The 24,253-nt window shown below is 50.3% G+C and overlaps 1 protein-coding gene and 1 non-coding gene across 3 annotated transcripts; one reads left to right on the top strand and one right to left on the bottom strand.

Moving 5' to 3' along the window:
• Positions 1–3,637: 3,637 nt before the first annotated feature.
• Positions 3,638–3,776, bottom strand: LOC124704959. Its single transcript, XR_007003814.1, has one exon. It is a non-coding gene; the product is annotated as a small nucleolar RNA Z247 (small nucleolar RNA).
• A 3,471-nt stretch (positions 3,777–7,247) lies between these two features.
• On the top strand, positions 7,248–21,805 carry LOC124699070 (beta-D-xylosidase 1-like). 2 transcript variants are annotated; one of them, XM_047231441.1, is made up of 5 exons: positions 7,248–7,264; positions 9,437–9,458; positions 15,174–15,500; positions 19,714–21,055; positions 21,177–21,805. In XM_047231441.1, coding segments are annotated over exons 1-5 (2,322 nt in total). In that variant the 5' UTR covers positions 7,248–7,262. The 2 variants fall into 2 exon arrangements, with proteins under 2 accessions (XP_047087397.1, XP_047087396.1); XM_047231440.1 differs by lacking the exons at positions 7,248–7,264; positions 9,437–9,458 and having other exon boundaries at positions 15,111–15,500.
• Positions 21,806–24,253: the final 2,448 nt, after the last annotated feature.

The raw sequence follows: 24,253 nt of genomic DNA, 5'->3' as shown, positions 1-24,253 counted from the left end.
GAACCTAATCTCCAGCTGCTTCCGAGAAACTCTCTCTCATACAAAATGAAAATCAACTTCAATGTGCTTAGTACGAGCATGGAATACTCGGATTCGCGAGAGATATGTGGCACCAAGATTATCACACCGCAAAACCGGAGCTCGAGACCGCTGAATACTCAACTCTCTAAGTAGAGATTGCACCCATATAAGTTCGAGCAGCAGCATTAGCAAGTGCCTTATATTCGGACTCGCACTCAGATCGCGACACCGTAGCCTCGTTTACGAGCACTCCAGTGCGATCGATTACCACCAAAGAAGATGGCATATCCCCGGTTGATCGCTCGTCATCAACATTCCCCGCTCAATCAAGCATCAGAAAAGGCAGACAGCAAATCAGTAGAGGCTGGGCGGAGAGACAAGCCTGTGGACAGAGTGAGCTTGATGTAACGAAGAATTCGCTTAACAGCGGACCAATGACCATCACGAGGAGCATGTAGGTACTGACATACTCGATTCACCACATAGGAGAGATCGAGGCCGAGTTACCGTGAGGTATTGTAGACCACCAACTATAGTGCGATATAAGGTGGCATCATCGAAGAAAGGAGCTCACCATCCAAAGCGGATAACTTTTCCGTGGCGTACATGGGGTGTGAGCAGTTTTGCACTTAAGCATCCCGGATCGGCGAAGTAATTCAGAAGCATACTTTCGTTGAGAAAGCAATAAACCACCAGAAGAAGGAAGAACTTCAATACCCAAAAAATAGTGAAGGGTGCCTAGATCCTTGACTGCAAATTCTGACCGCAAATCCTGAATAAGCCGAGTCGGAGAATGTGGAGAAGAGCCGATAACAATTATATCATCCACATATACCAACGAAAAATGACCTCCCGACCATGCCGAGAGATGAACAAGGAGGAATCAGTACGTCGAAGCCATAAAACCAAGTCGACGAAGAACGAACCGAGACGAGCATGCCATGCTCTAGGCGCTCGTTTGAGACCATATAGTGCCTTGTCCAAACGACACAGATGATGAGGATGATTCTGATCTTCATAACCAGGAGGTTGGCGCATATAAACCTCTTCTTCAAGAATGCCATTAAGAAAAGCATTTTGTATGTCAAGCTGTCGAAGGTGCCAGCGGCGCGAGACTGCCAAGGACAAAAGAAGACGAATTGTTGTTGGCTTCACCACGGGACTAAACGTATCATCATAGTCCAAACCTTGACGTTGCTTAAACCCTTTCGCCACAAGACGAGCCTTGTATCGCTCGATAGTTCCATCGGCATGATGTTTCACTTTGAATACCCATTTTGAGTCGATGACATTCACACCAGGGGGACGCGGAACTAATCGCCACGTCTGATTCTGAACCAACGCTGCATACTCGCCGTCCATTGCTGCACGCCAGTGAGGGAGGCCAAGAGCAACCCGATAATCACGTGGCTCAGCGCTCTCTGACGAAACTGCATGTGCCATGCAACGAGCAAGCCAGGCCACAGTTCCGTCTGTGCGCTGTCGTGGTAGACGGATGTTGTTGCGGAGCCGCGTCACGGGCCCAGATGGTGGTGCAGGGGGTTCCGGAGCCGACAGCGTAGCAGACGTGGACGAAGCTGGGCTTGAGGGAGCAGCCGGAGAGGAAAACCCAGCCGGGGATGGGGGCTCACCCGGATGAGATGACCCGAGACACGAAGCCGGGCCATCTCCCGGATCGCGTGGAGAGGCAGGTCGACGAGGAGAGATGCTCTCGTCCGGCGATCGTCGTGCATGGGATCGCCGGAACCCGAGGCAGGCTGCATGCGCGGGTGAAGACAGCCCTTGATCAACGTACAATTGCATCCCACGACCTCGTTCCTCGCACCGTGGTTAGGGAGAAGCAAGGGTGCATATGCGGAATCATCAAATTGACCAGGCAGAGCATGAGTGGATGATGTTGGAGTAGGATCGACGGATGAAGAATTAGCAAAAGGAAAATTCAACTCATCAAACACCACATCGCGAGAAATATACACACGACTAGTGGGAATATGAAGGCACGTATACCCTTTGTGTAGAGTGCTATAGCCAAGGAAGACGCATTTCTTGGATCTAAACTCAAGTTTGCGTTTGTTGTATGGACGGAGGTGAGGCCAACAAGCACATCCAAAGACCTTGAAAAAGGTGTAATCGGGAACCTCACCTAAGAGGCGTTCAAGGGGTGTTTGCATGTTAATAACACGAGTAGGAAGACGATTGATCAGAAAACATGCTGTGGAAAAAGCATCACTCCAAAAACGAAAAGGAACCGAGGCATGAGCTAAAAGGGTAAGGCCAGTTTCAACAATGTGGCGATGTTTTCGCTCGGCGGTACCATTTTGTTGGTGTGTATGAGGACATGATACACGATGTGCTATGCCAATATCAGAAAAGAATTTATTGAGTTTAATGTACTCTCCTCCCCAATCTGTTTGGACATGTATGATTTTGTGGTTCAAGAGACGCTCAACATGTTGTTGAAATTGAAGAAACACTTTGAACACATCAGATTTCTGTTTGAGTAGATAAAGCCATGTAAAACGACTATAGGCATCAATAAAGCTAACATAGTATGTGTGTCCACTAACAGAAACTTCGGCCGGGCCCCATACATCCGAAAAGATTAGCTCAAGGGGAGCTTTTATTACATGACTCGAAAGAGAAAAAGGCAATTGGTGACTTTTGCCTTGTTGACATGCATCACAAATTGCATTATTATGACTAGACTTTGATGGAAGATCACTATGGTGTAGAACATGCTTTACGACTCGTGAAGCAGGATGACCTAAACGACAATGCCATTGTTCTTGAGACGCTCGGACACTCCCAAAGGCTTGTTTTATTATGGGTGGCTCCAATGGATAGAGGCCACCACGACTCCTTCCTCTAAGCATGATTTCCCTCGTGGCTCGATCCTTCACAAAAATATCATTTGGATGAATTTCCACAAAAACAGGATTGTCATGAGTGAGTTTCTTAACGGAAAGAAGATTGCGAGTTACGGAAGGAACATGCAAGACGTCATTGAGACGAAGATTATGTGATGGAGTGGGGAGGATGCCTTGGCCAACGTGATGAATTCGCATACCTGCACCGTTTGCGGTGTGCACTTGATCGTTGCCGTTGTAGGGCTCCCTCACGGTGAGTTTGTCGAGGTCGTTGGTGAGGTGGTCCGTAGCTCCGGTGTCTGCGTACCATGCCGGGTCGATCAGATAGGAGGGAGTATACCCTTGAGGCGCCGGTGCGTGAATGGCCGCAGCCACCGACGGGAGGCGCCGCCTCCATCGTTTCCCACGCCAAGGAACTCCGCTTGAAGCGCTTGAAGCACTTAGAGGCGATATGCCCCAATTTGCCACACGGCTTGGCACAGGGGACGATTGCCGTTCCCGGTGTTGCCGGAGTAGCCACCACCTCCGGGAGCGCGAGGACCATCGCCGTTGTCGAAGGAGGGCGATGGCGGAGCAGGTGCGCGGGTGAAGTTGCCACCGCCGCGATGGTGGCTTGATCGGTGGCAGCGGGCGCCCATCAGCACGGTAGAACTTGCCGCCACCTCCAGGCTGCTTGGAGCCGAATGACAGGTTGGCGGAGTACTGGTTGATGTTGCCGTGAAGCTCCGTCTTGCGTGCCTCGATGCTGAACTCGGTGCTGAGAAGCTGGGAGTAGAGATCCCGCAGCGGCATCGGCGTCGTACGCGCCGTCACCACCTCGACCAGGGGGTCGTAGTCGTTGTCCAGACCTGCAAGGAGATAAGTAATAATCTCCTCATCTTCAAGTGGCTTACCAATGGATGCCATGATGTCGGTGAGGGTTTTCACCCGGTTGAAGTAGGTCGGAATCGACGCGTCGAGCTTCTTGATCCTCGACAGCTCGGAACCGCAGCCTGCATGGAGCGTGCCGTAGACTCGCGCGGCAAAGCAGTTCTCCGGGGTGGTCCAAGCCTCCCCGGACGTGATGGTCGTCATCAGCATGCCGACAACGCCTTCGGTGGCGTTGGAGAGGATGAAGGACGAGGATCGCCCGGTCCCGCCGCATCCACGCCCGATACGCCGGGTTCGGGATCCGCGTCGGCCTCGCCCGCCTTGGGGTTGTCGATGAGCCGCGACGGACGGGGAGACGGCCATTGATGTAGCTGAGCAGCGAGGTGGCTTTTCAGCGACAGGAGGACCCGCGCGCGCCGGAGGAGATAGTTCTCCGACGAAAGCTTGACGGTGTTGACGTTGGAGAAGTTGAAGAGCGGCGCGATGGCAGCCGCGCCGGAGTTGGTGTTGCTGACATGACCGAGGCCGCTGGAGAAGATGTTTGAGGCGGCATTGGAGGTGGAAGAGGAAAACGACATGTTTGGGAAGCGTAGATTCTTCCTATAAATGTTGAAACACTACCCTCTCAACCAGGCCATCTGAAAGGGGCAAACGAATCTGGGTCGTCCAATCAGGTTGCAACAGTAAAATCAGCATCCCACTTCTCACCTCAGCCGTCGGATGCGTAATTTTTCTTTCACTACTTTCTTATCTGGATGACTCCATGACGGTTGGGCCCATGTGCGTGCGGGGCCGGTGTTTCAGCGAGCGATCCAGCATAATGACCACGTCCGTTTTGCCGGAATGGTGAAAACCTAGATCGAGATTCACTCCCCAATCCCGTCCATCCTCTCCTCCCCAATCCTCGTCTCTCCTTCTCCCCAACCGTGGCGGCGCGCGTGGAGGAGCGGAAAGGGACAGCGGTGACCCGTGCGGCGCCAGCGGTGGCGGACTCGCCCTTCCCCGCGCGCGAGGAGACGAGATCGCGGGGGCCCTCGTCCTGCGCGAGTGGCGGCGTGCGGCTCCTGTCCTCTCGGCTGCGGGACTCGAGGGTCTCTCGCGCCTAGCGATGGCGCGGTGGAAGGCGGCGGCTGGACGGGGCAGTGGAAGGCGGGGGCGCGCCAGCCCCGCCGGTGGGGAGGCCGGCGTCGCGGCCGCCGAGGGGATTGAGGCGGCGGCCCGCCGGCTCAGAGGTCGAGCTCGCGCCGTCTCGCCCTCCCGGCCGCGTATGCGGGTACAACGGCGGCGGCTGCCTCGGGAGAGGAGGATGCGGCGGCGGTCCTTGGTGCGGGAGGGGCTCGAGGAGCTCGACCACCACCAGCGCGTCCCCTGCTCCATGGCGACCGGCGAAGTGGCGCTCGCCCGCAGGTATGCCCTCGTGGCCTCTCCCTCCCCGTATTTGCTCTCTTTCTCTCTCCCTGTCTCTCACCTCCTCTCGCCTCCTCCCTCTACATCTTCCTCCAGCACGGCAATGGAAGAGGATTGGGGACGAGGTGAGGGCGGCGACGACCTCCTCATCCAGCCTGGTCCCGGCCTTGAGCACGGCAGCGACCACCCCGTCCTTCCCTGTCTCCTCCTCGATCTGCCTGCTCCACCTACAGGTCCCTCTCCCTCTCCCTCCATCTCTCTCTCTCTCTCTCTCTCTCTCTCTCTCTCTCGTGTTGGCATCCAACCAACCCGGCTAGAAGGTTTTGAAGATAGAACCCTTATGAGTATGTCTATTTTTATTTAGGTGGAGTACAGGTCAATATTATGTGATACTTCAGAGGTACTTTTTCCATTGAGGTATATTTTACCTTTGATTATGGTTAATTAATTGAACAAAACAAGTTTGTATCTTGAGTCTATCTAATTTTTTTAAGGGATGTATATGACAGTAATGTATCATAGGATTGCAAATGCCTTTACATTTTTTTTTTGTATTTGACAGATATTTAGGTTCTATTACATGCTTGGCTATAGAGGTTTGCAAAACTGGGCATAGCATGCCTTGCCAGCCACCATTCTTGTCGTTACCCTGGTCATCTACACCAGGTAGTTAATTCAGCTCCTTGATTCTTGTTGTTTCACATCAAAATGCATCAGCAAAAGTTCAAACAAATATTTAGGTTCTATTACATGCTTGGCTATAGAGGTTTGCAAAACTGGGCATAGCATGCCTTGCCAGCCACCATTCTTGTCGTTACCCTGGTCATCTACACCAGGTAGTTAATTCAGCTCCTTGATTCTTGTTGTTTCACATCAAAATGCATCAGCAAAAGTTCAAACAAATGCTTATTTATGAAAAAAGTTGCATGCTGCATCATTTTCTTGTTTTCCTTTGTGTCATACTTTCTTAGGATACTAGCATATTTGCTATCTTTTCTTTTTTATGTGATAATATTGCACCTGCTGGGTGCAGAACCATGGGGAGTAAAGGGGTAAAAAAGAAGAACTGAAGATGGAACGAAGAAGTTTCACAGAAGATGGCACAAATACCCCGGCTCTTCCTTGATGTGGCAGTCAGTAGGTGAGACAATGTGACTTAAGAGGAGTAATGAAGTTCCCATGTGCATGTATATTTTCTTACCAACCGCAGGTGTACTTGTTTTTGTTCAGTACAGTACAAAGCTCTAGCTTAGAAACTTCTTGGGCTAATCGAATTGGTGAATACCATGCTACATAAGCAGATTATTTATTCCTCTTTTTATTAATTTTTCTCGTCTCAAGAGATCCTCATAAATAGTACCTTAATTTAGCTCTTCGGTTAGCAATATAATGATCAGCCAACCTACTGATTACCTAATTTTTAGCAACACATGAAAAATAAATCCACAACTCAGTTTTGGTATTATTTTATTTTTAAATTGGGTTTAGGATGGATTAGGAGCGCCCTCTATCATACTTCGTCCAAATTATTGCGAGTTGTGTGTTGCGAGTCTTCGACACGAGGTTGGTTCTATTTACTTTATTTTGTATTCATCCGAATTATTTGTTGTGGCCCTTTGCATTTGGGCTTATGGCGTTAGCAGTTTTTTCTTGATATATTGGTTTGCTTGCCTCAGGGACACGATGTTTCCAAGCTAGAGAAGAGGGTTGAGCAGGGATGCAGCTTCTTTCCATCGCTAGGTGAGGACTCAGGTTGTACGAGTAGTTTCTTACTTCAAGGAAATGGTAATGTGGTTTGTTACCGCATAACGTTTATATGGCATAATTTGGTCCAGCCCTCGTGTTTTCCCGCCGTAGCGTAATATGTGTTCATGAGGGTGTTGGTGTTTAAATAATGTTGTGGTATTTGATCTCAAAAAGAAAGCAGTAGTATGTGTTCCGGTTCCCTAGAGTGATCTCCCATTTCATGTACAAAATGGAATTAGGCTGATTGAATTTCTATCATACTCGTTTGTTTTGTTATGAAAATAAAACTATTTGTTGGCCTTCTCTCTCGCATATTTATCCATGACAAGCTGATTGAATTTCTATTATACTATGTGTTTGTCATGGTTAATAGTTATGCTACTTGGGGATTAATAAAAATGTACCGCAAACTTTTGAAATCGATGAGTTCCGTCTATGCAATTGATAATACCTTTCAAAACATTGCTTCGTGGAGTTTCTTCTCCGATGTACGATATAATGATTATCATCCAGCTACTAATTTTCAGCTCATGTACTCGCTAAATTCTTCTTGAAAATTTGATTGAGTTACCACTTTGTGTTCCCGTTATGTCCGTGGCTATGACGGGACGGAGAGCTTCGCGGAAACCGAAGAGCTCCTCCCGGTGTTGTTGGAGCCGCTTCGGCGGCAGCGGGGAAGAAGAGACATGAAGTAGGGGTCAAAGAAGGTCACGGGGTTGTCCCTCCGATATAGGTGCCATCGCCGTCGGCCGGCATCGTCATCTTCCTTGGTGTCACTCCGAGCTCCAGGACATCGTGTATGAGACACAAAATTTCTCCCTCCACTCGGATCTTACACGGTTGCCTACGACTCCCACGAACTCATCCTCCTCACGTCGCCACCGGGTCCGCACCGCTAGCGAGTTTTCCAACATATTGGCGCTATAATTGTCAATTGAAATATGGTGTAGAATGAAGCTATATATTTGTTGTATAATGCCAAGGGCTATGTAGTTACGTAATATTGTAGTTAAATTTGGATGGAAGCATTCAAATACATAATGTGTCCCTTCTCCAGTCTCTTTGTGAAGGTTTCCCATACCTTTATAGGCTTATACGGCTTTACTATCATTTTTTGAACTTTTAGGACGTTGTAGGTTAATACCGCTTTACTATCAATTTTTTGCCTCACAATTTCATTTCCGAGAGGTCATAATCCAATTTCATTATTTAATTGAGTTGTTGTCTCTGACATTTGTTTGATCCAAAATTAAATGAGTATCAAGCTCTTGATGGTGGCTGCCTATTGTTTCATGCATAAATTAATTGTAGGTTCCCGTATTTTGGTTTAGTTGATATGTTTAATAAAAAACAATGATGATAGTTTTCAAATGTTTTTTATGTTGATAAATGAATTGTATGTTAATAAAAAATAGATTAATCTAAATCATCCTTTCGTTTCCCCCCTTAAGATTGGCTCTCTCTCGCTTCTCGAAACGAAAGGGAGCAAGCCGGAAGCGTTCATAAATAAAGCTATAACGGACAAGCATTTTTCTTTTCGTTGTCGCTTCCGGGTTGATTATCATAGCCGCTTCTTTCCGCAAAGGTTCAAGCATCTCCAGGCCTCCCTCCATGTCAAGCATGACAAGGCAACAAGGTACATCTTCACCTGTGTTCTCAATTTGTAGGTCTATAGATTTTTTTTGTAAGAGGAAGAGCAGATGATTTATAGGCAGAGCAAGATAGACGATATTATACACTTCCATGTTCAAGGCAAGCACATCAGCGAGCTTCAGTTCGGAGAAGGGTGCTTTAATTGGTTGTAGTTGTTTGGACTTTTGAATTGTTGTAATATGTTATATTGCCCTTTTCTATTGGCGATTGCGGTACTTCTCAAGTATCCGTCGCAGCCCATGTACATGCCACGGTCCGAAACCGAAAGTGTAAGAATTATGACCTCATCGTCTATGTCTTCCACAGTTGTTTTGGGACCGGAGCTCCAGTGCTCGCGGCCCTAACACCACCCATGGAGCTTTTCTATTGCTGAACTGAAGCATAGAATTTGTATGCTCAATTTAATGTAAATCCAATGTTCGATGGTTATGATATTTGCGACCCTCGCTGCTTTCTTGCAAGCTGATTCTAGGCAAGTGTTTGAGCTGACATTTTGTTTGTTTTCTTTTTGCTGCTTCTTGTTGGGACGTAGGCTCTATAAATGTCACTCGTGATCCATTTAACTTGATTTCAGTTGTTTTCTGATTTTTATCTGGAAGCCAAGGCACATGTACAAGAAGGTAGCATACCAATGATCATATAGTTAGGTCGTGCATGTCAGTTGTGTGTTGCTAATTTAAGTCCGTTCTCTCAGTGCTTTCTAATATATGTGATTCTTGGTTAAATATTTGCTTATTCCCCTGTCCAACACCTATCGTGCTTCAGCTTAATGGCTTACAACCGCTAGGATGATAAGCTTAGGATTTGTAGTGGTGGCACTTGCGGATCTCTCGAGAAATACTAATTTTATTTTTTGTTTGCAGGATTAGAAGGGCGTCCATTGCTGTCGTCCATTCCTCATGTCGTGTGCTCCACCATTCCTTTAGAGGATAGGCAGATTCTTATTATAAGCTTTGGCAGCCACAGACACAGACACAACAGAGGTAACCTCCCAATTAATACTTCTGGCTGTATTAGTTTTCAGTTTTTAAACGAGATAGTACATGGACAGTAGGAATATTGCAATGAAGTCGATTGTTTGAAGATGATGGTGGAGCTCTAAACACTATGCGTGCAAATCTGATGAAGAATCTCACGGAAGAGTTTCATGAAGGAGAACAAGTTGATCTCTCTCTTGTGAATACAATGAAGTTTGTTCCTGCATTTTTATGTTATTATTTATTCTAGCACTGCTTAGATTTGTTTCGTTTCAGTATATGCTAGATTAATTATTGTCTTTGCTTATATTCCAGTGATATATGTTGTATACAAAAATAATTTATTTTGGACTGCTTTTTTTATGAAATTCTCATGGTGCATCTGCCTAAATTGGTTTCTTTTCCAGGTTATACTCTATTCAGAGCCACTCGTACATGCTTTGTGTTGGCTTTGGTGTTTCCAAACGAATGTTGTTGGAAGTCATGTAAGATTAATGGTACTAAATTGTCATATTAATAAGTATTGATGAACTGGGCTAGGTAATGAGAAGAAAACAAGTTGTTGATCTGTTTTTGCAAAACAGTAGTTATATAGCTTTTGTTCATAGATTTCAGTGTTGTAAATAAGTACAACCTTTCAGCTCATATGCCGATTTGTAGGATTGTACAGGTCATTGTGTTCATGTTGATGAAATTGTGAACGGTTTTATTCTTATTTGCAGGCAACAATCACATGATTGAAAACTTGATTGGTTAATTAGGACATGGTTAATTATTTCTGCATCTTTCTTTCTTGAAAGGTGTAATTTTTGCAGTGTTCAAAGGTACAATTTTCTATTCAATATTTACTTATTTCATAGACTATGTTATTTGAAATTCTCATGGTTTTGTGATTTGATTGTGAACGAGATTAATCTAACATATGTATCCTTTTAAGTTATGCTCATTCAAGTGATTCCTTGGTATTGCAGCCTTTTGATTGCACATAAGTCGTTTGTTGCATGCTGATTGCTTGTATTTGACCCCGCAATATCTTTTCTCGCTTGATAATTTGATAATATTTTACAGGAGCACAGTATTTTGGCCCCTCTATTCATGTGGGTATCGAACATGCCAAAACAGTCTTTGTTTCTTTGAGGTGTCAAAATCTTATCAAATGCATACTATGTGGTGCTAAATTAAAATTATAAGCTATCACAACAGTATACAATATTTAGCATGTTTATTACATTACTTGTACAATATTACAGGGTGCTTTTAGCTTCCTTTTGTATGTAAATGGTCCCTTTGGTATTTTCAGAAGTTTTGAGTTTTATTTGCGTGCTTACATCTTTAGTTTTTGATTTCTTTTGTTCATTTTCGTCCTCCTCTCTGCAATAATTTCCTGGAGGCCAAGGTCTCGCTTTCCTCCCCCATTTCATCGTCTAACCAGGATTATGATTCAGCTCGTTGTTTTGTTCTTCAGCTCAAACCGAACTCGGTAAATGCATGCTTGTCCGGAAAGTCACATACTCAAGTATTGTATCAATTGGCACTCACCTCAGGTACACACTTCTCATTTTTTTCACATTGTTAATTGGATACATGCCTATGATTATGAATTTTATTTGTCGTACCCCTATAACTGAATGTTTTCTTATGTAAGATCAGAGAAGTCGCCATTATTTTACACTACAGTGTTTCTCCATATTAATTGCAACTTACTTTCCCATTCTATTTTGCTCGCCATTGTTGTATGCTTGGATGACCATGGAGTGTATACTTGGATTATTGAAGGCTTCACCACACCTCAGACCCCATGCAACTCTCCAACATTTGTAACTGGCGGATACAAATGGTACAGTATCTGATTTTGACCTTGCAATATTTATCTCGGTTGTTTTATGTTGCTTCCTTGTCTCCATTAACCTCGTTTTGCATAGCACCGATATTGCAGCTATTGTGCTATGCATCCTTCTTGAACAAAATTGTTTTCTAGGAGTTGTCTTTAATGCTTTAATATAAGTCTACAATGCGATTTATAATGGACTAAATGGAACAGTTGTCCGATCTTCGTGTATCTAAGTATCAAGACATCTAACATGGATGTGGATGGCAAGCACGAATTTTCTCTCTCTGTTCCCGCATCCGTAAGATATGCTCCCGCAAATCATGGAATACTGGTAGAAGTCAGCTTTTCTCTCATGGACCAAGCAAATGGCAACCACAAGGAGTTCAGAGGTTCACATTCAGTCTAAACTTCAGTGGCCGAGAACAGTTTGGATGGAGCAAACCTTACAGTTGTCATTTGACAGGAATTGGCGTGGCATGTGGATGGAGCAAACCTTCCAAGATGCTCGGTTTAGGTGCGACTCTCCACCGTTTCTCCGCGGCCGCAGCAGCCGACGGCAAGCGGCTCTCCTCCTTGGAGCCTCAGGTGAGGCGACCCCGCGGCGAGCGGAGCAGCGACGGCGGGAGGGAGCTGCGGACAGCGCCACAGCGGCGGGGCGATGAGGAGCGGCAACGAAGCTACTTGATGTGGGGGACGGCCGGCGGGGGAACTCGCCTTCTCTGCTCCTGGAGGCTCCGCCTCGCCCCGCATCCCTCGTTCTCGGAGGCCCCGACTCCTATGCTCCTATGTTTCGGACGGCTGGCGGGGATGCGGGCTCACCGTTGACGTCGAGGGCGCGAGCCCGGCCTCCGGAGCGGGACGGGGACGGAGCTCCGCGCGGGACGGGGACATCGGGATCTTGAATTTATATGTACAAGTGATATTTACTAGCTGAATTTCTCATCACATGATCGATCCTCACATGTCAAATACAATTTCTTTACTTTTTCCATACAAGTAGTAGACTGAAATTTGACGAGTCTTGCTCGAAGCATTTGCTGCTGTATGGTTTTTTATATGGTTTAAGTTAAACGATGTGACAGCTTACAAACAGTTGGTGAGCACTGCTGGTTGTTAAGATTATTTGAGAGTTGGAGGATATGCTTCTTCAGGTAACCTGATTGTTTTAGTTTGGTTGTCGATCCAGCCTTCGGTAATGCTTGTTCATTATTCGGATCCAGCTTGGCTCTTGACGAGAAAAAACAGATTGAGGATGTTGTTTCTCTTTCCATGTGTAGCAATAATGCATTAGAGCAGAACGATTTGCGGACTTTGCTAAATAAAGCAAATTTAATGAGAAGTTTGGGCACTCGCTTAAACCCAAATTTGAAAAATCATTTAGAATCTGGAAAACTGCTCTAATATTGCTTTAGTTTTAAGAAGAAATAAATGTTGATATGTGCTGCTACTTTGCTAAAATATAATGACATGAACTTACTTATTGTGTTTAGACATCGACGCGATATATTGATGATTTAGTTTTATACCATATGGTGCTTACCAATGTGGTTTCGGTAAAGCCTGACAAGTTGTAGAAATTGTGAAATATTTAATATCAATGGACAATAGCATAAAATGGGAAAACAAAATCTCATGGCAAAAATGGAAGGCGAATCTAATAGAACCGTGGACACTTTCCGCATTAACTTTGAATGACCAATACATGAAAGATCGTCTTACAACTATTTTGGTATGAAACATCCTGTATAATTCTGTAAAATTTAGAGGAACAAGAAATAAACATCATATTTGATGCGTATATAGCAACTCAAGACATGAACCATCACCAAAAAAAAATATTTAAGCACCAAAATAAATTATTTATTAAATTACCGTTCTATATGTCAGCATTCATTGGCATATTAATACGCTTTCATTTGCACTTGCGCGATAGCGCAACAGGTCATCTAGTTGGATTCAATCTTACTCTGATACCATGAAAGAAACTAGAGGCAAGAGATTGGAGGCAAGTGCGCAGCGCTCAAGGGCTGGCTATCGTTGCTCTTTATATAGCTGAGTAGATTACAACTTGTACAACACGTATACATCTAAACTAACTCAATCTCTATCTCTAACTTAAACCATATCTGACGCCAACAGACGCGTACAAGTTATCTCTAGCTAACTACCATCAGATACTAACAATCATTAGTCTATACAATATATTCTAACAGTCACGTGCAAGTGGGAAACAGGACACCACCAACGCTACTGCAGACTGTCAAGTTGCGGTTATAGCAGTGAGCGCAAGAGATGCTATTTTATTCGGTGTCAACAATGTGTGCGTCCGTTTGCGTCAATCCACGGATGCTGAAATGGTCGCTGGGCGTAAATTATCCGTTTGCGTCGGGGCCAACCCCAGTGGGCCGACCGCATTTCTAACGTAGAATTGATATTTTGGAGAAAGTTCTTTTGGTTATTGCACGAACCTATGCGAAGTTGATCGAAACGGTGTTTGATCAAGCTATGCGAAGTATATAAATCGTTGTCCTCACACACATTTCTAAGTAGAATCGATATTTTGAAATTAGTGTAACAAGTTTGAACAAATTAAACATACAAACTGCGAGAACATACAAATTTTAAACTAGCTACTTTTTGTTAGAAAACCCCCGCCTCATCATCCTCACGGGCACGCGCTTCTCGCTCGTCACCTCCTCGAAGAGGTATCGGCGGTCAACGCGTCTGACGAGCTTAAGTTCCCATCCGACGAGTGGTCATTGGGGTCTTCGTCGTCGTCGGTGAACGGATGACGAGCCTCCGCCCTCGCCCGGGCCCTTGCCGCCGCCTCCTCGGCTGCCTCCTCTACCTCCAGCTGTGTCCACCTTGCATCTGAATCCTCTTCCTTTTCCTCCTCCCCGTCCTGACCGTCGTGGCCAACGGCGTCCCCCACCTCATCCTGGTTGTCGTTGGCGACAGCCTCCCGCTCCTCCTCGCCCTCCGCCGGCGGGGAGCTAGAGTTGTTCAGCGTGGCAGTTCTATCCCACCAATGGCGCCATCCCGGCGTCTTCCCCTTGCTGTCGGTGTCAGATGGCAACGACAGGTTGCTCATGGCTTCACGCAAGTGGCACGCCGGTGTTGGAGATAAGATGAATGGCAGGCCGGTTGAAGATGAATTAGCGCAGGTCCGGGGGTCTTATTGAGCGGGGATTAATAGCGGCGCGTATAACAAAGAGGGTTGCGGTTGCTCTTCCCACTTGCACCGCGTTTGCGTCTCTGCGGATGGCTCGGACACTATGCGTCACCCCGCTTGAGCAGGGGCAGGCGTATTTTCGGTCCGCACGAACGGAAACGGTCGCGCAAGATCCGTTTGCATCACCTCGTTGGAGATGTCCTTATATATGGAATAATAGTTTGTGAAGTCATCTATGGTAATTGGTAAACCATGATACTTTAATTTCTTCAGAAGATAGCCAAATCCCCTCTCAGTTTTACCATTATATTTGCCTAGTACAAAATTCAGAAAATTTCACACTAAAGCCTTTCATTGGTTTCAAAAAAAAAAGATTATGTGTATATAACTAAATAAAAAAAATTGGAACTGCTCATATTATTACAGTACTTCATAGTATTTTTCCGAAATGCTTCAGAGGTGGTTGCCACTTGCGATTCGCAACATCGAGCGCCATTCCGCTCGTGTTATATAAGCCTCATCTCCGGCTCCTTGCACAAACACATCGCAAGAGACCAACCACCACAATGCGGCGCCACCGCCTCATCCTGCCACTCCTCCTGGTGGCTGCGGCGGCGGCGTCCGCCACGGCGCGCACCCCGTTCGCGTGCGCCCCGGGCGGCCCGGCGACGTCTCTGCCGTTCTGCCGTCAGTCGCTGCCGCTGCGGTCCCGCGCGCAGGACCTGGTGGCGCGGCTGACCCGGGCCGAGAAGGTGCGTCTCCTGGTGAACAACGCGGCCGGGGTGCCGCGGCTGGGCGTGGCCGGGTACGAGTGGTGGTCGGAGGCGCTGCACGGCGTGTCGGACACCGGGCCGGGCGTGCGCTTCGGGGGCGCGTTCCCGGGCGCCACGGCCTTCCCGCAGGTCATCGGCACCGCCGCCTCGTTCAACGCCTCGCTCTGGGAGCTCATCGGCCGGGTACGCGCTCTTCTAAATGCATCATGCCCTCTGTCGTGCCGTTGCCGCGCGCCGCCGCCGGCATTGCCAATGGCCGCCGCCGCCGCCTCGCGTGCGTGGGCGAGCGAGTTCTCTGTCGTTGTTCCTGGACTAGGCGTGCATGTGAACTCTAGTTTGTCCGTGTCCCTCCCCTCTCGCTGTGCGCCGCGCCTGTCTCGGGCAGAGTAGTTTCTTCTTTTCTTCTGACGGGCGCTGACGGTTTCGAGCACGAATCTCGAAGCCAAATCTCACGGGCACGATGCGCGTTTGTCCGGGCGCGTTATTTGATCGAGAAATGCAACCACGGCGCACGATTGTTGTGCAGCTCACAAACACCCCAACACAATATTCATTTCCCAAACACACACTCGTTGCGTCTTCATGATCCTCCTGAAGTCTGAAGATGGGTTTGGTTCATGAAATATTCAGTTATCAAAATAGTGATTGTGTGAGGTAGGTTCAGTTAGAACGGATCCAACTAACTATGTACCCTGCACTGTTGCACTGGACCAACACGTAGGGTAGCATCGCCCAGTGGTACGGCCGGCGTGTAGGGACGATTTGATTGGTAGATGGATAGATAGGAGGGAGGCGTGGAACCTACAACATGTGTGATGATGGACAAGGAAAGGCAGGCTATCCCCATATGCACTTCCGCAAGTGGCTGTCCTTTAACCTTTTAAGGCTACTTTTACTGCAAATCTAAGGACATCCATGCATTTTCATCTAAACAAAGAAAAAATTGATCGAATTCAATTTATACTGCAGAAATTACACTTCTGTACCCGGCAAGCAGCTTGCAAGTTGCAACACCTGCCTCTGCCTGCCACACTATTTCATCACCACAATGCATGGTGCGCAGATCTAGTTGCTAGGTACTCCTGTCTGTTTACATTTCAGAAAGGAAGGAATGAGGGCGTCTCCAACGCAGCGACCTAAACGAACGTTTTAGGACGTCCGTTTTGGGTCGTTTGGGTCGGCCTCCGCACATAAGGACAATCCGAAACGTCCGCGACCCATTTTGTTCCCCAACGCACTGTGACCCAAATAATTATTTCTCCTTCTTCTTCCCCTAGCAGTACACCAGATCTGGCGGAGCGAGCAGGCGACAGATAAACACCAACTAGCGATCGTGGGCGGCATCCGGCCGCGGACCATCAACGGCGACTTCCCCGTCTACTCGTCGCAGCTCAAGGAGCATCTCCCAGGTGCAGCTCAACTTACTGGCCTTCGTCTCCGACGCCGGCAAGCTCTTCGGCTGGTTCTCGGGCGTGGCCGCGCTGCACGTGCCGCTCTGGCTCCGGCGAGGGTCCGCCCGCGTCGACCTCCGCCCCGGCGAGCTCGCTCCGGCAGGCCCCACCCGCGGCGAGGCACGGCGAGGCACGGGACGGCCGGCGGCCCGAGGCGCGGCCGGCCGGCGAGGCCGGGCCGGCGCGGCCAGCGGGCGCGGCGCCGGCGCGGCGCGGTCCGCGGCTACGGCGGCGCGCGGCGCGGCGGCGGCGGCCCGAGGCGCTGGTCGGTGCACGGCGGCGCGGGCGCGGCCGGCGGCCCGAGGCGCGGCGGCGGCCCGACGCGCGGCCGGTGTCCGCAGCCGGCGCGGCTCGAGGCCGGCCGGCGGCGGCCGACGCGCGGCCGGCCGGCGGCGGCCGCTCTGCACGGCGGCGGGCGGCCTCTTCACGCGTGGCTTCTCGCTCCCGGCCGGGGCCGCCGTCCCGGTCATGCACGGCGCCGCGCGCAGGATGTTCGCCGCCGGGAGTGGGCTGCGGCAGAGATGGAGGAGAAGCGCGGTGGCCCGGCGTCGACCCGCGGCGGCTCGTGGCCGGGAGGGTGCTCGCCGTCGCCAACCTCGCCTTCCGGGGCGCCAACCTCGTTCGCCTTGCTCGTGCCCTTCTACACCGCCCGGGAGCTCCGGAGGTACTACTGCGGCGGCCGGCCGACGACGGCCGTGTCCGCAGCCGGCGCGGGCGCCGGCCGGCGGCGGCGGCCCGACGCGCGGCCGGCGGGCGGCCGGCGGCGGCGGCGCGGCTCCGCAGCGGCGCGGGCGGCCTCTTCACGCGTGGCTCGCGGTGGCTGCCAAGTGGGGTTGGGGGCGGACACAGCGGACAAGTCCGTCACCACGCAAATAGCTCTTAAATTTAGGCCGGCTTTGGGTCGTGGCGGACCACGCGGGCTATCCGTTTTGCATTTGGGTCCGCGCGTTGGGTCATGTTTTTACCCAAACGGACGCGCGGGCTGTCCGTTTTGCGTTTTGCGTCTCCGCGTTGGAGATGCCCTGAAGGAGCTAGTGGAATTCATGGTTGGCCAATGGCAGTATGGGACAAGATGCACCCATGTGCGAGCCAGCCTAGCTACACCAAAATAATATTGTCTCTAGTTAGCCGAATCTGAGCTTTGTCCAACCCAAACCAAGCAGAGCATTCAGAGGAATATATATGGTAGGAAATGAATCCATGGACGACGGTAGGGGCAAAGTGTGTAGTGTATTATGGTGTGTACTCTTGATGTCATTGCACAACCTATGTTCAGTTGTTCTCATTTGGCATATCTTCCTTTCGTACACGCTTTGCTTTCATCCTAAGTCTGTCGATCGCTCAGTGTCAGTGCTGTTCTACGTAGCTCTTGAATTCTTCATGGAGTAGTTGTACTCTATAGTACCTCACATTGTTGTCACTCTTCAGAGCTTAGAACAAAAAGAAAAAAAGAATAAATATATCTTGACAACTAATGGTGGCCCTGTCAAGATTAAACATGCAAGTCAAGGCAAGGTAGTTCCGTGCAGACTTTCGAGCAACTTGTGACTGGACTTGTGTCTTCTGGTCTGTGACGAATCCAGTCATTCAGCAATGTGCATCGTAACTACGTGACAGGCTACAGTAAAATCATCCTTCCAGCTTACCCACGTGATTGGAGACGCAGAGATATCATCCTGCTTAGACGTCCGTGCCACTGCAAGATTCCTCTTGCTATTATTTTTTCTCTCACTTGTTTACTGCTTGCCTTTTGCACCCGATCGTCGGAAAGTACAAACGTAGCCCCTTGTTTGGAAAATTTTTAAAATAAATACTAGAGGTTGGTAACTGATGTATTTTTGCAAAATCTTAACTCGGAACACTACACTTTGTATTTTAGGCCACATAAAAATTGTATAATCTAAACAAATTATAGAGGTTTAAATCTTGTAATGTTCCTCCGATCTAATAAATAAATTCTATTATTTAAAAAAAATCAATATAAGTAAAGTCCAACTAAACTTTTTAAAAACCCGTCAAAGGCTATGATATTATATAGCTATTATATGAAAATAAATTTCATGATTTACCTAACGGTGTTGATTTTGATTTGTACTACATATTAATGATTTTTCTAAATGTTGAGTCAAACTTTGCGTAGTTTAGATTTTTAGAAATATAAGACTTATTTAGTGGAACGAGCGGTAGTATCCATACTTTTCGACTTTTATTATTTTTGTACAACCTATAATATAAGGCAGTTCTAATTGAGATTTGGCACTTTTCTACATCTAAAAGAAGAAAATAAGTTTTCTTTCAAAATTTTGATTTGTCATTCTTTTTAATAATAAAAAAGCCATGTTGCTGGGGCTGCAAAACTCCACGCTCAAGTTCAGGCGATCTGAAACAATTTGCAATAACAAACGTGCCTTTGATCCACCATGAAAAATTAGGGTACCTTTCTACTAGAATTGCAAGCTTTCGTCAAAGTACCGTGAAATTTGAAGTCAGTAAGGAGCATATATACCAAGACGTTTTTGCACACAGGTGCATATGCTCTCCGACAAAAACTGTACCACGTACATCTCGACGTTATACATTCTCGCAAAGTTGTTTTCTGGAAAATTGATATTTTGTGTGTCATACGTAAAAATGAGAAAAATCGGTGCTAAAAAAGACTCTTCATGAGATCTTTTCTTTACCTTTCTTGCACAGGACACAAAAAAGTTGATTGTCCGCCAAACTTGATGTGTGAACACGGAATGTCAATGTATGTCCACGAAATTTTTGTTCAGATTTTTTTTTTGATATTTTAAATTGTTTTTATGGTGGCATTAGGATATGCACATGGGTTTAAAAGTATATTTCGCTTTGATTCCTGCTGTATTTGTTCTCTGATGTATGTATTGTATCAACAGTACGTGTAATCTTATCTCTGTACTAACATACGTGTATCGTGCATCCAGGCGGTGTCAGACGAGGGACGTGCAATGTACAACGGCGGTCGGGCGGGGCTGACCTTCTGGAGCCCCAACGTGAACATCTTCCGGGACCCACGGTGGGGCCGCGGCCAGGAGACCCCCGGCGAGGACCCTGCCGTCTCCGGCCGTTACGCCGCCGCCTACGTCCGCGGCCTGCAGCAGCCCTACGGCGGCGGAGGTCACCACGGCGGCCACACGCGTCTCAAGACCGCCGCCTGCTGCAAGCACTTCACGGCCTACGACCTTGACAGCTGGTCCGGCACCGACCGCTTCCACTTCAACGCCGTCGTCACCCCGCAGGACCTGGAGGACACCTTCAACGTGCCCTTCAAATCCTGCGTCGTCGACGGCCGCGCCGCCAGCGTCATGTGCTCCTACAACCAGGTCAACGGCGTGCCCACCTGCGCCGACGAGTCCTTCCTCCGCGGCACCATCCGCGGCAAGTGGCAGCTCGAGGGGTACATCGTCTCCGACTGCGACTCCGTCGACGTCTTCTTCCGCGACCAGCACTACACCAGGACCCACGAGGACGCCGTCGCCGCCACGCTCCGGGCCGGGCTGGACCTCGACTGCGGCCCGTTCCTCGCGCAGTACACCGAGGGCGCCGTCGCTCAGCGGAAGGTGTCCGACGCCGACATCGACGCCGCCGTCACCAACACCGTCATCGTGCAGATGCGGCTCGGGATGTACGATGGCGACCTGGCCACGCAGCCGTTCGGGCACCTCGGCCCGCAGCAAGTGTGCACGCGCGCGCACCAGGACCTTGCGCTCGACGCGGCGAGGCAGAGCGTCGTGCTGCTCAAGAACGACGCCGCCGCGCTGCCGCTCGCGCCGGCGACCCACCGCACCGTCGCCGTCGTCGGCCCGCACGCCGAAGCCACCGTCGCCATGATCGGGAACTACGCCGGCAAGCCGTGCGGGTACACCACGCCGTTGCAGGGCATCGGCAGGTACGTGAAGACCACATTGCACCAGGCGGGCTGCACTGACGTGGCATGCCAAGGAGGCAACCAGCCGATCGCCGCTGCCGTCGACGCGGCCCGCCGTGCCGACGCCACCATCGTCATTGTTGGACTCGATCAGAAGATCGAGGCCGAGGGCCTGGACCGGACAAGCCTGCTCCTTCCTGGACGCCAGGCAGAACTCGTCTCCGCGGTGGCGAAGGCCGCCAAAGGGCCGGTGATCCTGGTGCTCATGTCCGGCGGGCCCGTCGACATTACGTTCACGCAGAACGGCCGGAAGATCGCTGGCATCCTTTGGGCAGGGTACCCCGGTCAGGCTGGCGGGCAGGCCATCGCCGACGTGATCTTCGGTCACCACAACCCAGGTACCAACACTGACTTGAACAAAAAAATATACTACCACAAAATGGCACAAATTGATTGAGAACATGAAACCTTTGAACCAAGATTATGAGTTTGATTGATTTGGGATTGGAAATGATGCAGGAGGGAAGCTGCCGGCGACATGGTACCCACAGGATTACCTGCAGAAGGCGCCGATGACGAATATGGCGATGCGCGCCGACCCGGCGAAGGGGTACCCCGGCCGAACGTACCGGTTCTACACCGGCCCGACGATCCACCCGTTCGGGCACGGCCTAAGCTACACCAAGTTCACCCACACGCTCGCGCACGCGCCGGCGCAGCTCTCCGTCCGGCTCACCGGCCACCACGCCGCCACCGCCTCCTCCCTCAACACAACGGCACATCTTGGTCACGCCGCCGCCGACGTGCGCGTCTCCCACGCGCGGTGCGAGGGACTGAGCATCCCGGTCCACGTCGACGTGAAGAACGTCGGCGACCGGGACGGCGCGCACACGGTGCTCGTGTACGCGTCCCCTCCGGCGGCGGCCGCCGCCGCCCACGGCGCGCCTGCTCGGCAGCTGGTGGCGTTCGAGAAGGTGCACGTGCCCGCCGGTGGCGTGGCCCGCGTCAAGATGGGATTGGACGTCTGCAACGGCCTCAGCATTGCCGATCGGGACGGGGTCCGAAGGATTCCCGTGGGCGAGCACAGCCTGACGATCGGCGAGCTGACCCACTCGGTCACGCTCGGGGTTGAGCGGCTAGGGGTATAGAAGCTAGTGACTGGAGCAACCGTTGTAGGAAGGATTCAGGATTGGTTCGGGATTGGGTTTCCATGGTGCCGGCCACTCTGCGAAGGTGGAGATGGAAATTGGAATTGCACCTGATTACTGAAACAACTGTTCTACGTATTGCAAATGATTGAACTGGAAAGAATACAAATAACCACTGTTTCTTCTCTGTTTTCGAAAATTATCCAAAATCAATCATGTAAATTCTTGCACCAGCGGAAAGTCTGAGCCTTTAGTTTCAATACTAGATTAAGAGTTAATTATGAGAAATATAATCTCATCCCGATTAATATTACAGAATCAGCTCTGCAACTTGTAAGTGCTCCTCTTCGGTACCAATTAGAGCATCTCAGCCGCGTCCCCCAAAGCAATTTGGGCGCGCCGGACCCAAAAACCGTTCCAGCCGTCCCTAAACCCGAATTTTGTCCGGCGCGCTGAACCCGTCCCCGTCCCACAGGGGACGCTCCTGGGACACCGGACACACCGAAAAACGAGGCGGGGAGTGGCGGGGCCGACGCGTCAGCGGCTCGGAAGCCTAAAACCCAGTCGCCTACCTTTGGTCAAGCAACGTTAATGGCGTCCATGTTTTTCCAGGCGACGCGGGGACGCGTCTCGTCGTGCATGGCCGCGTGGCTGTTCGCGCCGGCGTTATTGCGTGCAACCACCCCGTTGCCGCCGTTGTACATTCCAATCTCTCACCGCTCCCAAACCTTCTCGTCGCCGCCGCCTCCCCCTCCCAGATCTTCTCCTCGCCGCTCCAGACAATGTCGACCTCGTCCTCCCGCAAGATCGCCGCCGCGAACGGCTTCGGCCGCGGCAGCCTAACCGTGTCGGAGGCGTGGGCGCTGTACCACGCTCAATATCCAGTCCCGCCGGACATGCGGCTGCGCCAAGGCACGGCGGGCCGGAAGATGGCCGTGAATGGCATTGGCGTCCCGCCGCTGCCGAAGCCGGGCACGGAGCAATGGAGGGATGGCATCAGGGCCCGGTGGGCTCAACTCACCGCCGCCGAGCGGCAGGATCCGACGTGGGCGGCGAACGCCAACGACGACTGGTGGAAGACATACTTCAAGGCGAAGTACGACGTCGAGATGCACAGCACCCAGGGGCTCCTCGGCGGGCCCAACAGCTGGAACAAGGACGGCCGCGCCCTGTTCTGGGGCGTTCCGGGGCGCACCCTCGAGAACATCATCCGCGGCATCCGCAACGGCGCTCCAAGGTTGGAGACGCCGTCGTCACCGCCACTGTCTCCTCGAGGAGGACCACCGCAATGGCAGCCGAGGAGGACGTACTACTCGTCCTCCTCGCACTCTTCTTCCTCAGGACCGGCGCGATCGACGCCGTCCTCGTCGTACCGCTCGGCGCCCTACACCGTCCCCAAACGGTAGGTCAAGGAGGAACCGGCGACGCCCGTGAACACGAGGCATGGCGGCAGCGGCAGCCGGCGGCAGAAGGGAGGCGCGGCGGCGCCTTCCTCATCCCGAAGCCAGAGGTGAAGGAGGAGCCGGAGGCGTCGCAGGCGGCGCTGCTGGCGGAGTACGAGCGGCAGCAGCGGCTCATCGCCAGCAGCGACGACCCCGAGGACTGCCCAGGTCTGCGGGCGGCGTTCTTGGCGTCGCTCAACGACAAGGACGCCTGGAGGGGTGACGTCGAGACGGCGATCGCCAAGTCCACCCGCGACTCCGGCAAGCCGCTCGTGGACCTCACCGACGACGGCGAGGCAGCACCAAGCGGCTTGGTTAAGGACGAGCCCGTCGACGAGCCCGTCCCCGAGTGCGTCAAGAAGGAGGTTGTCACCGACGACATGTACAACTTCCAGCAGTACTACGACGGCTCCGGTCGCCGCAAGTGGTTCTAGATTAGGTTTAGTTTAAATTTAGTCAAAATTCGTTCGAATCTATGTAAGTTTGGACAAATCTAATCGAATCTCGTTAAGTTTAAAGTTTCCGAAATTTTGTTTGGGGGACGCGATTGGGGGGCGATGTCCCCCAAACGCGGCACGAACAAAACACGTCCCCCAAACGCTTAATCCGGCGCGGTTTAGGGAACGTTTTGGGGGACGCGGCTGGAGATGCTCTTAGGGAGCTTGCCTTTCACTTGTCTACCACTCGGTACAGTAAAGCCATGCAAGGAAATTTTTATGCCCATGATTATGACAGTATAACGACGCTTGACCTCGTGTTCGATTTATCTAAATTAGGGTAGCAAACTGAGGTTGGTCAACTCAGTCCTCTCCTCTCTGCCAATTTTTTTTATCTAAGTGCTCTCAAAATATACCAATGGGTTTTAGATGAATGTGATAAGTATAGAAGGCATTGCCTGAGAGACAAAGATGCCAATAAGAAAAATCAACATCTTGCTGCATGGGATTTGGTCTATAGAGAAGGGTGGTTTTGGAGTCCTCAATCTATCTTTATAGAATGATTGTCT

This window comes from Lolium rigidum, chromosome 3 (genome assembly GCF_022539505.1).
Source record: "Lolium rigidum isolate FL_2022 chromosome 3, APGP_CSIRO_Lrig_0.1, whole genome shotgun sequence".
NCBI classification, from domain to species: Eukaryota; Viridiplantae; Streptophyta; class Magnoliopsida; order Poales; family Poaceae; genus Lolium; species Lolium rigidum.
Note: the sequence above shows the minus strand (reverse complement) of the source record. Positions and strands in the feature narration are given on the sequence as shown.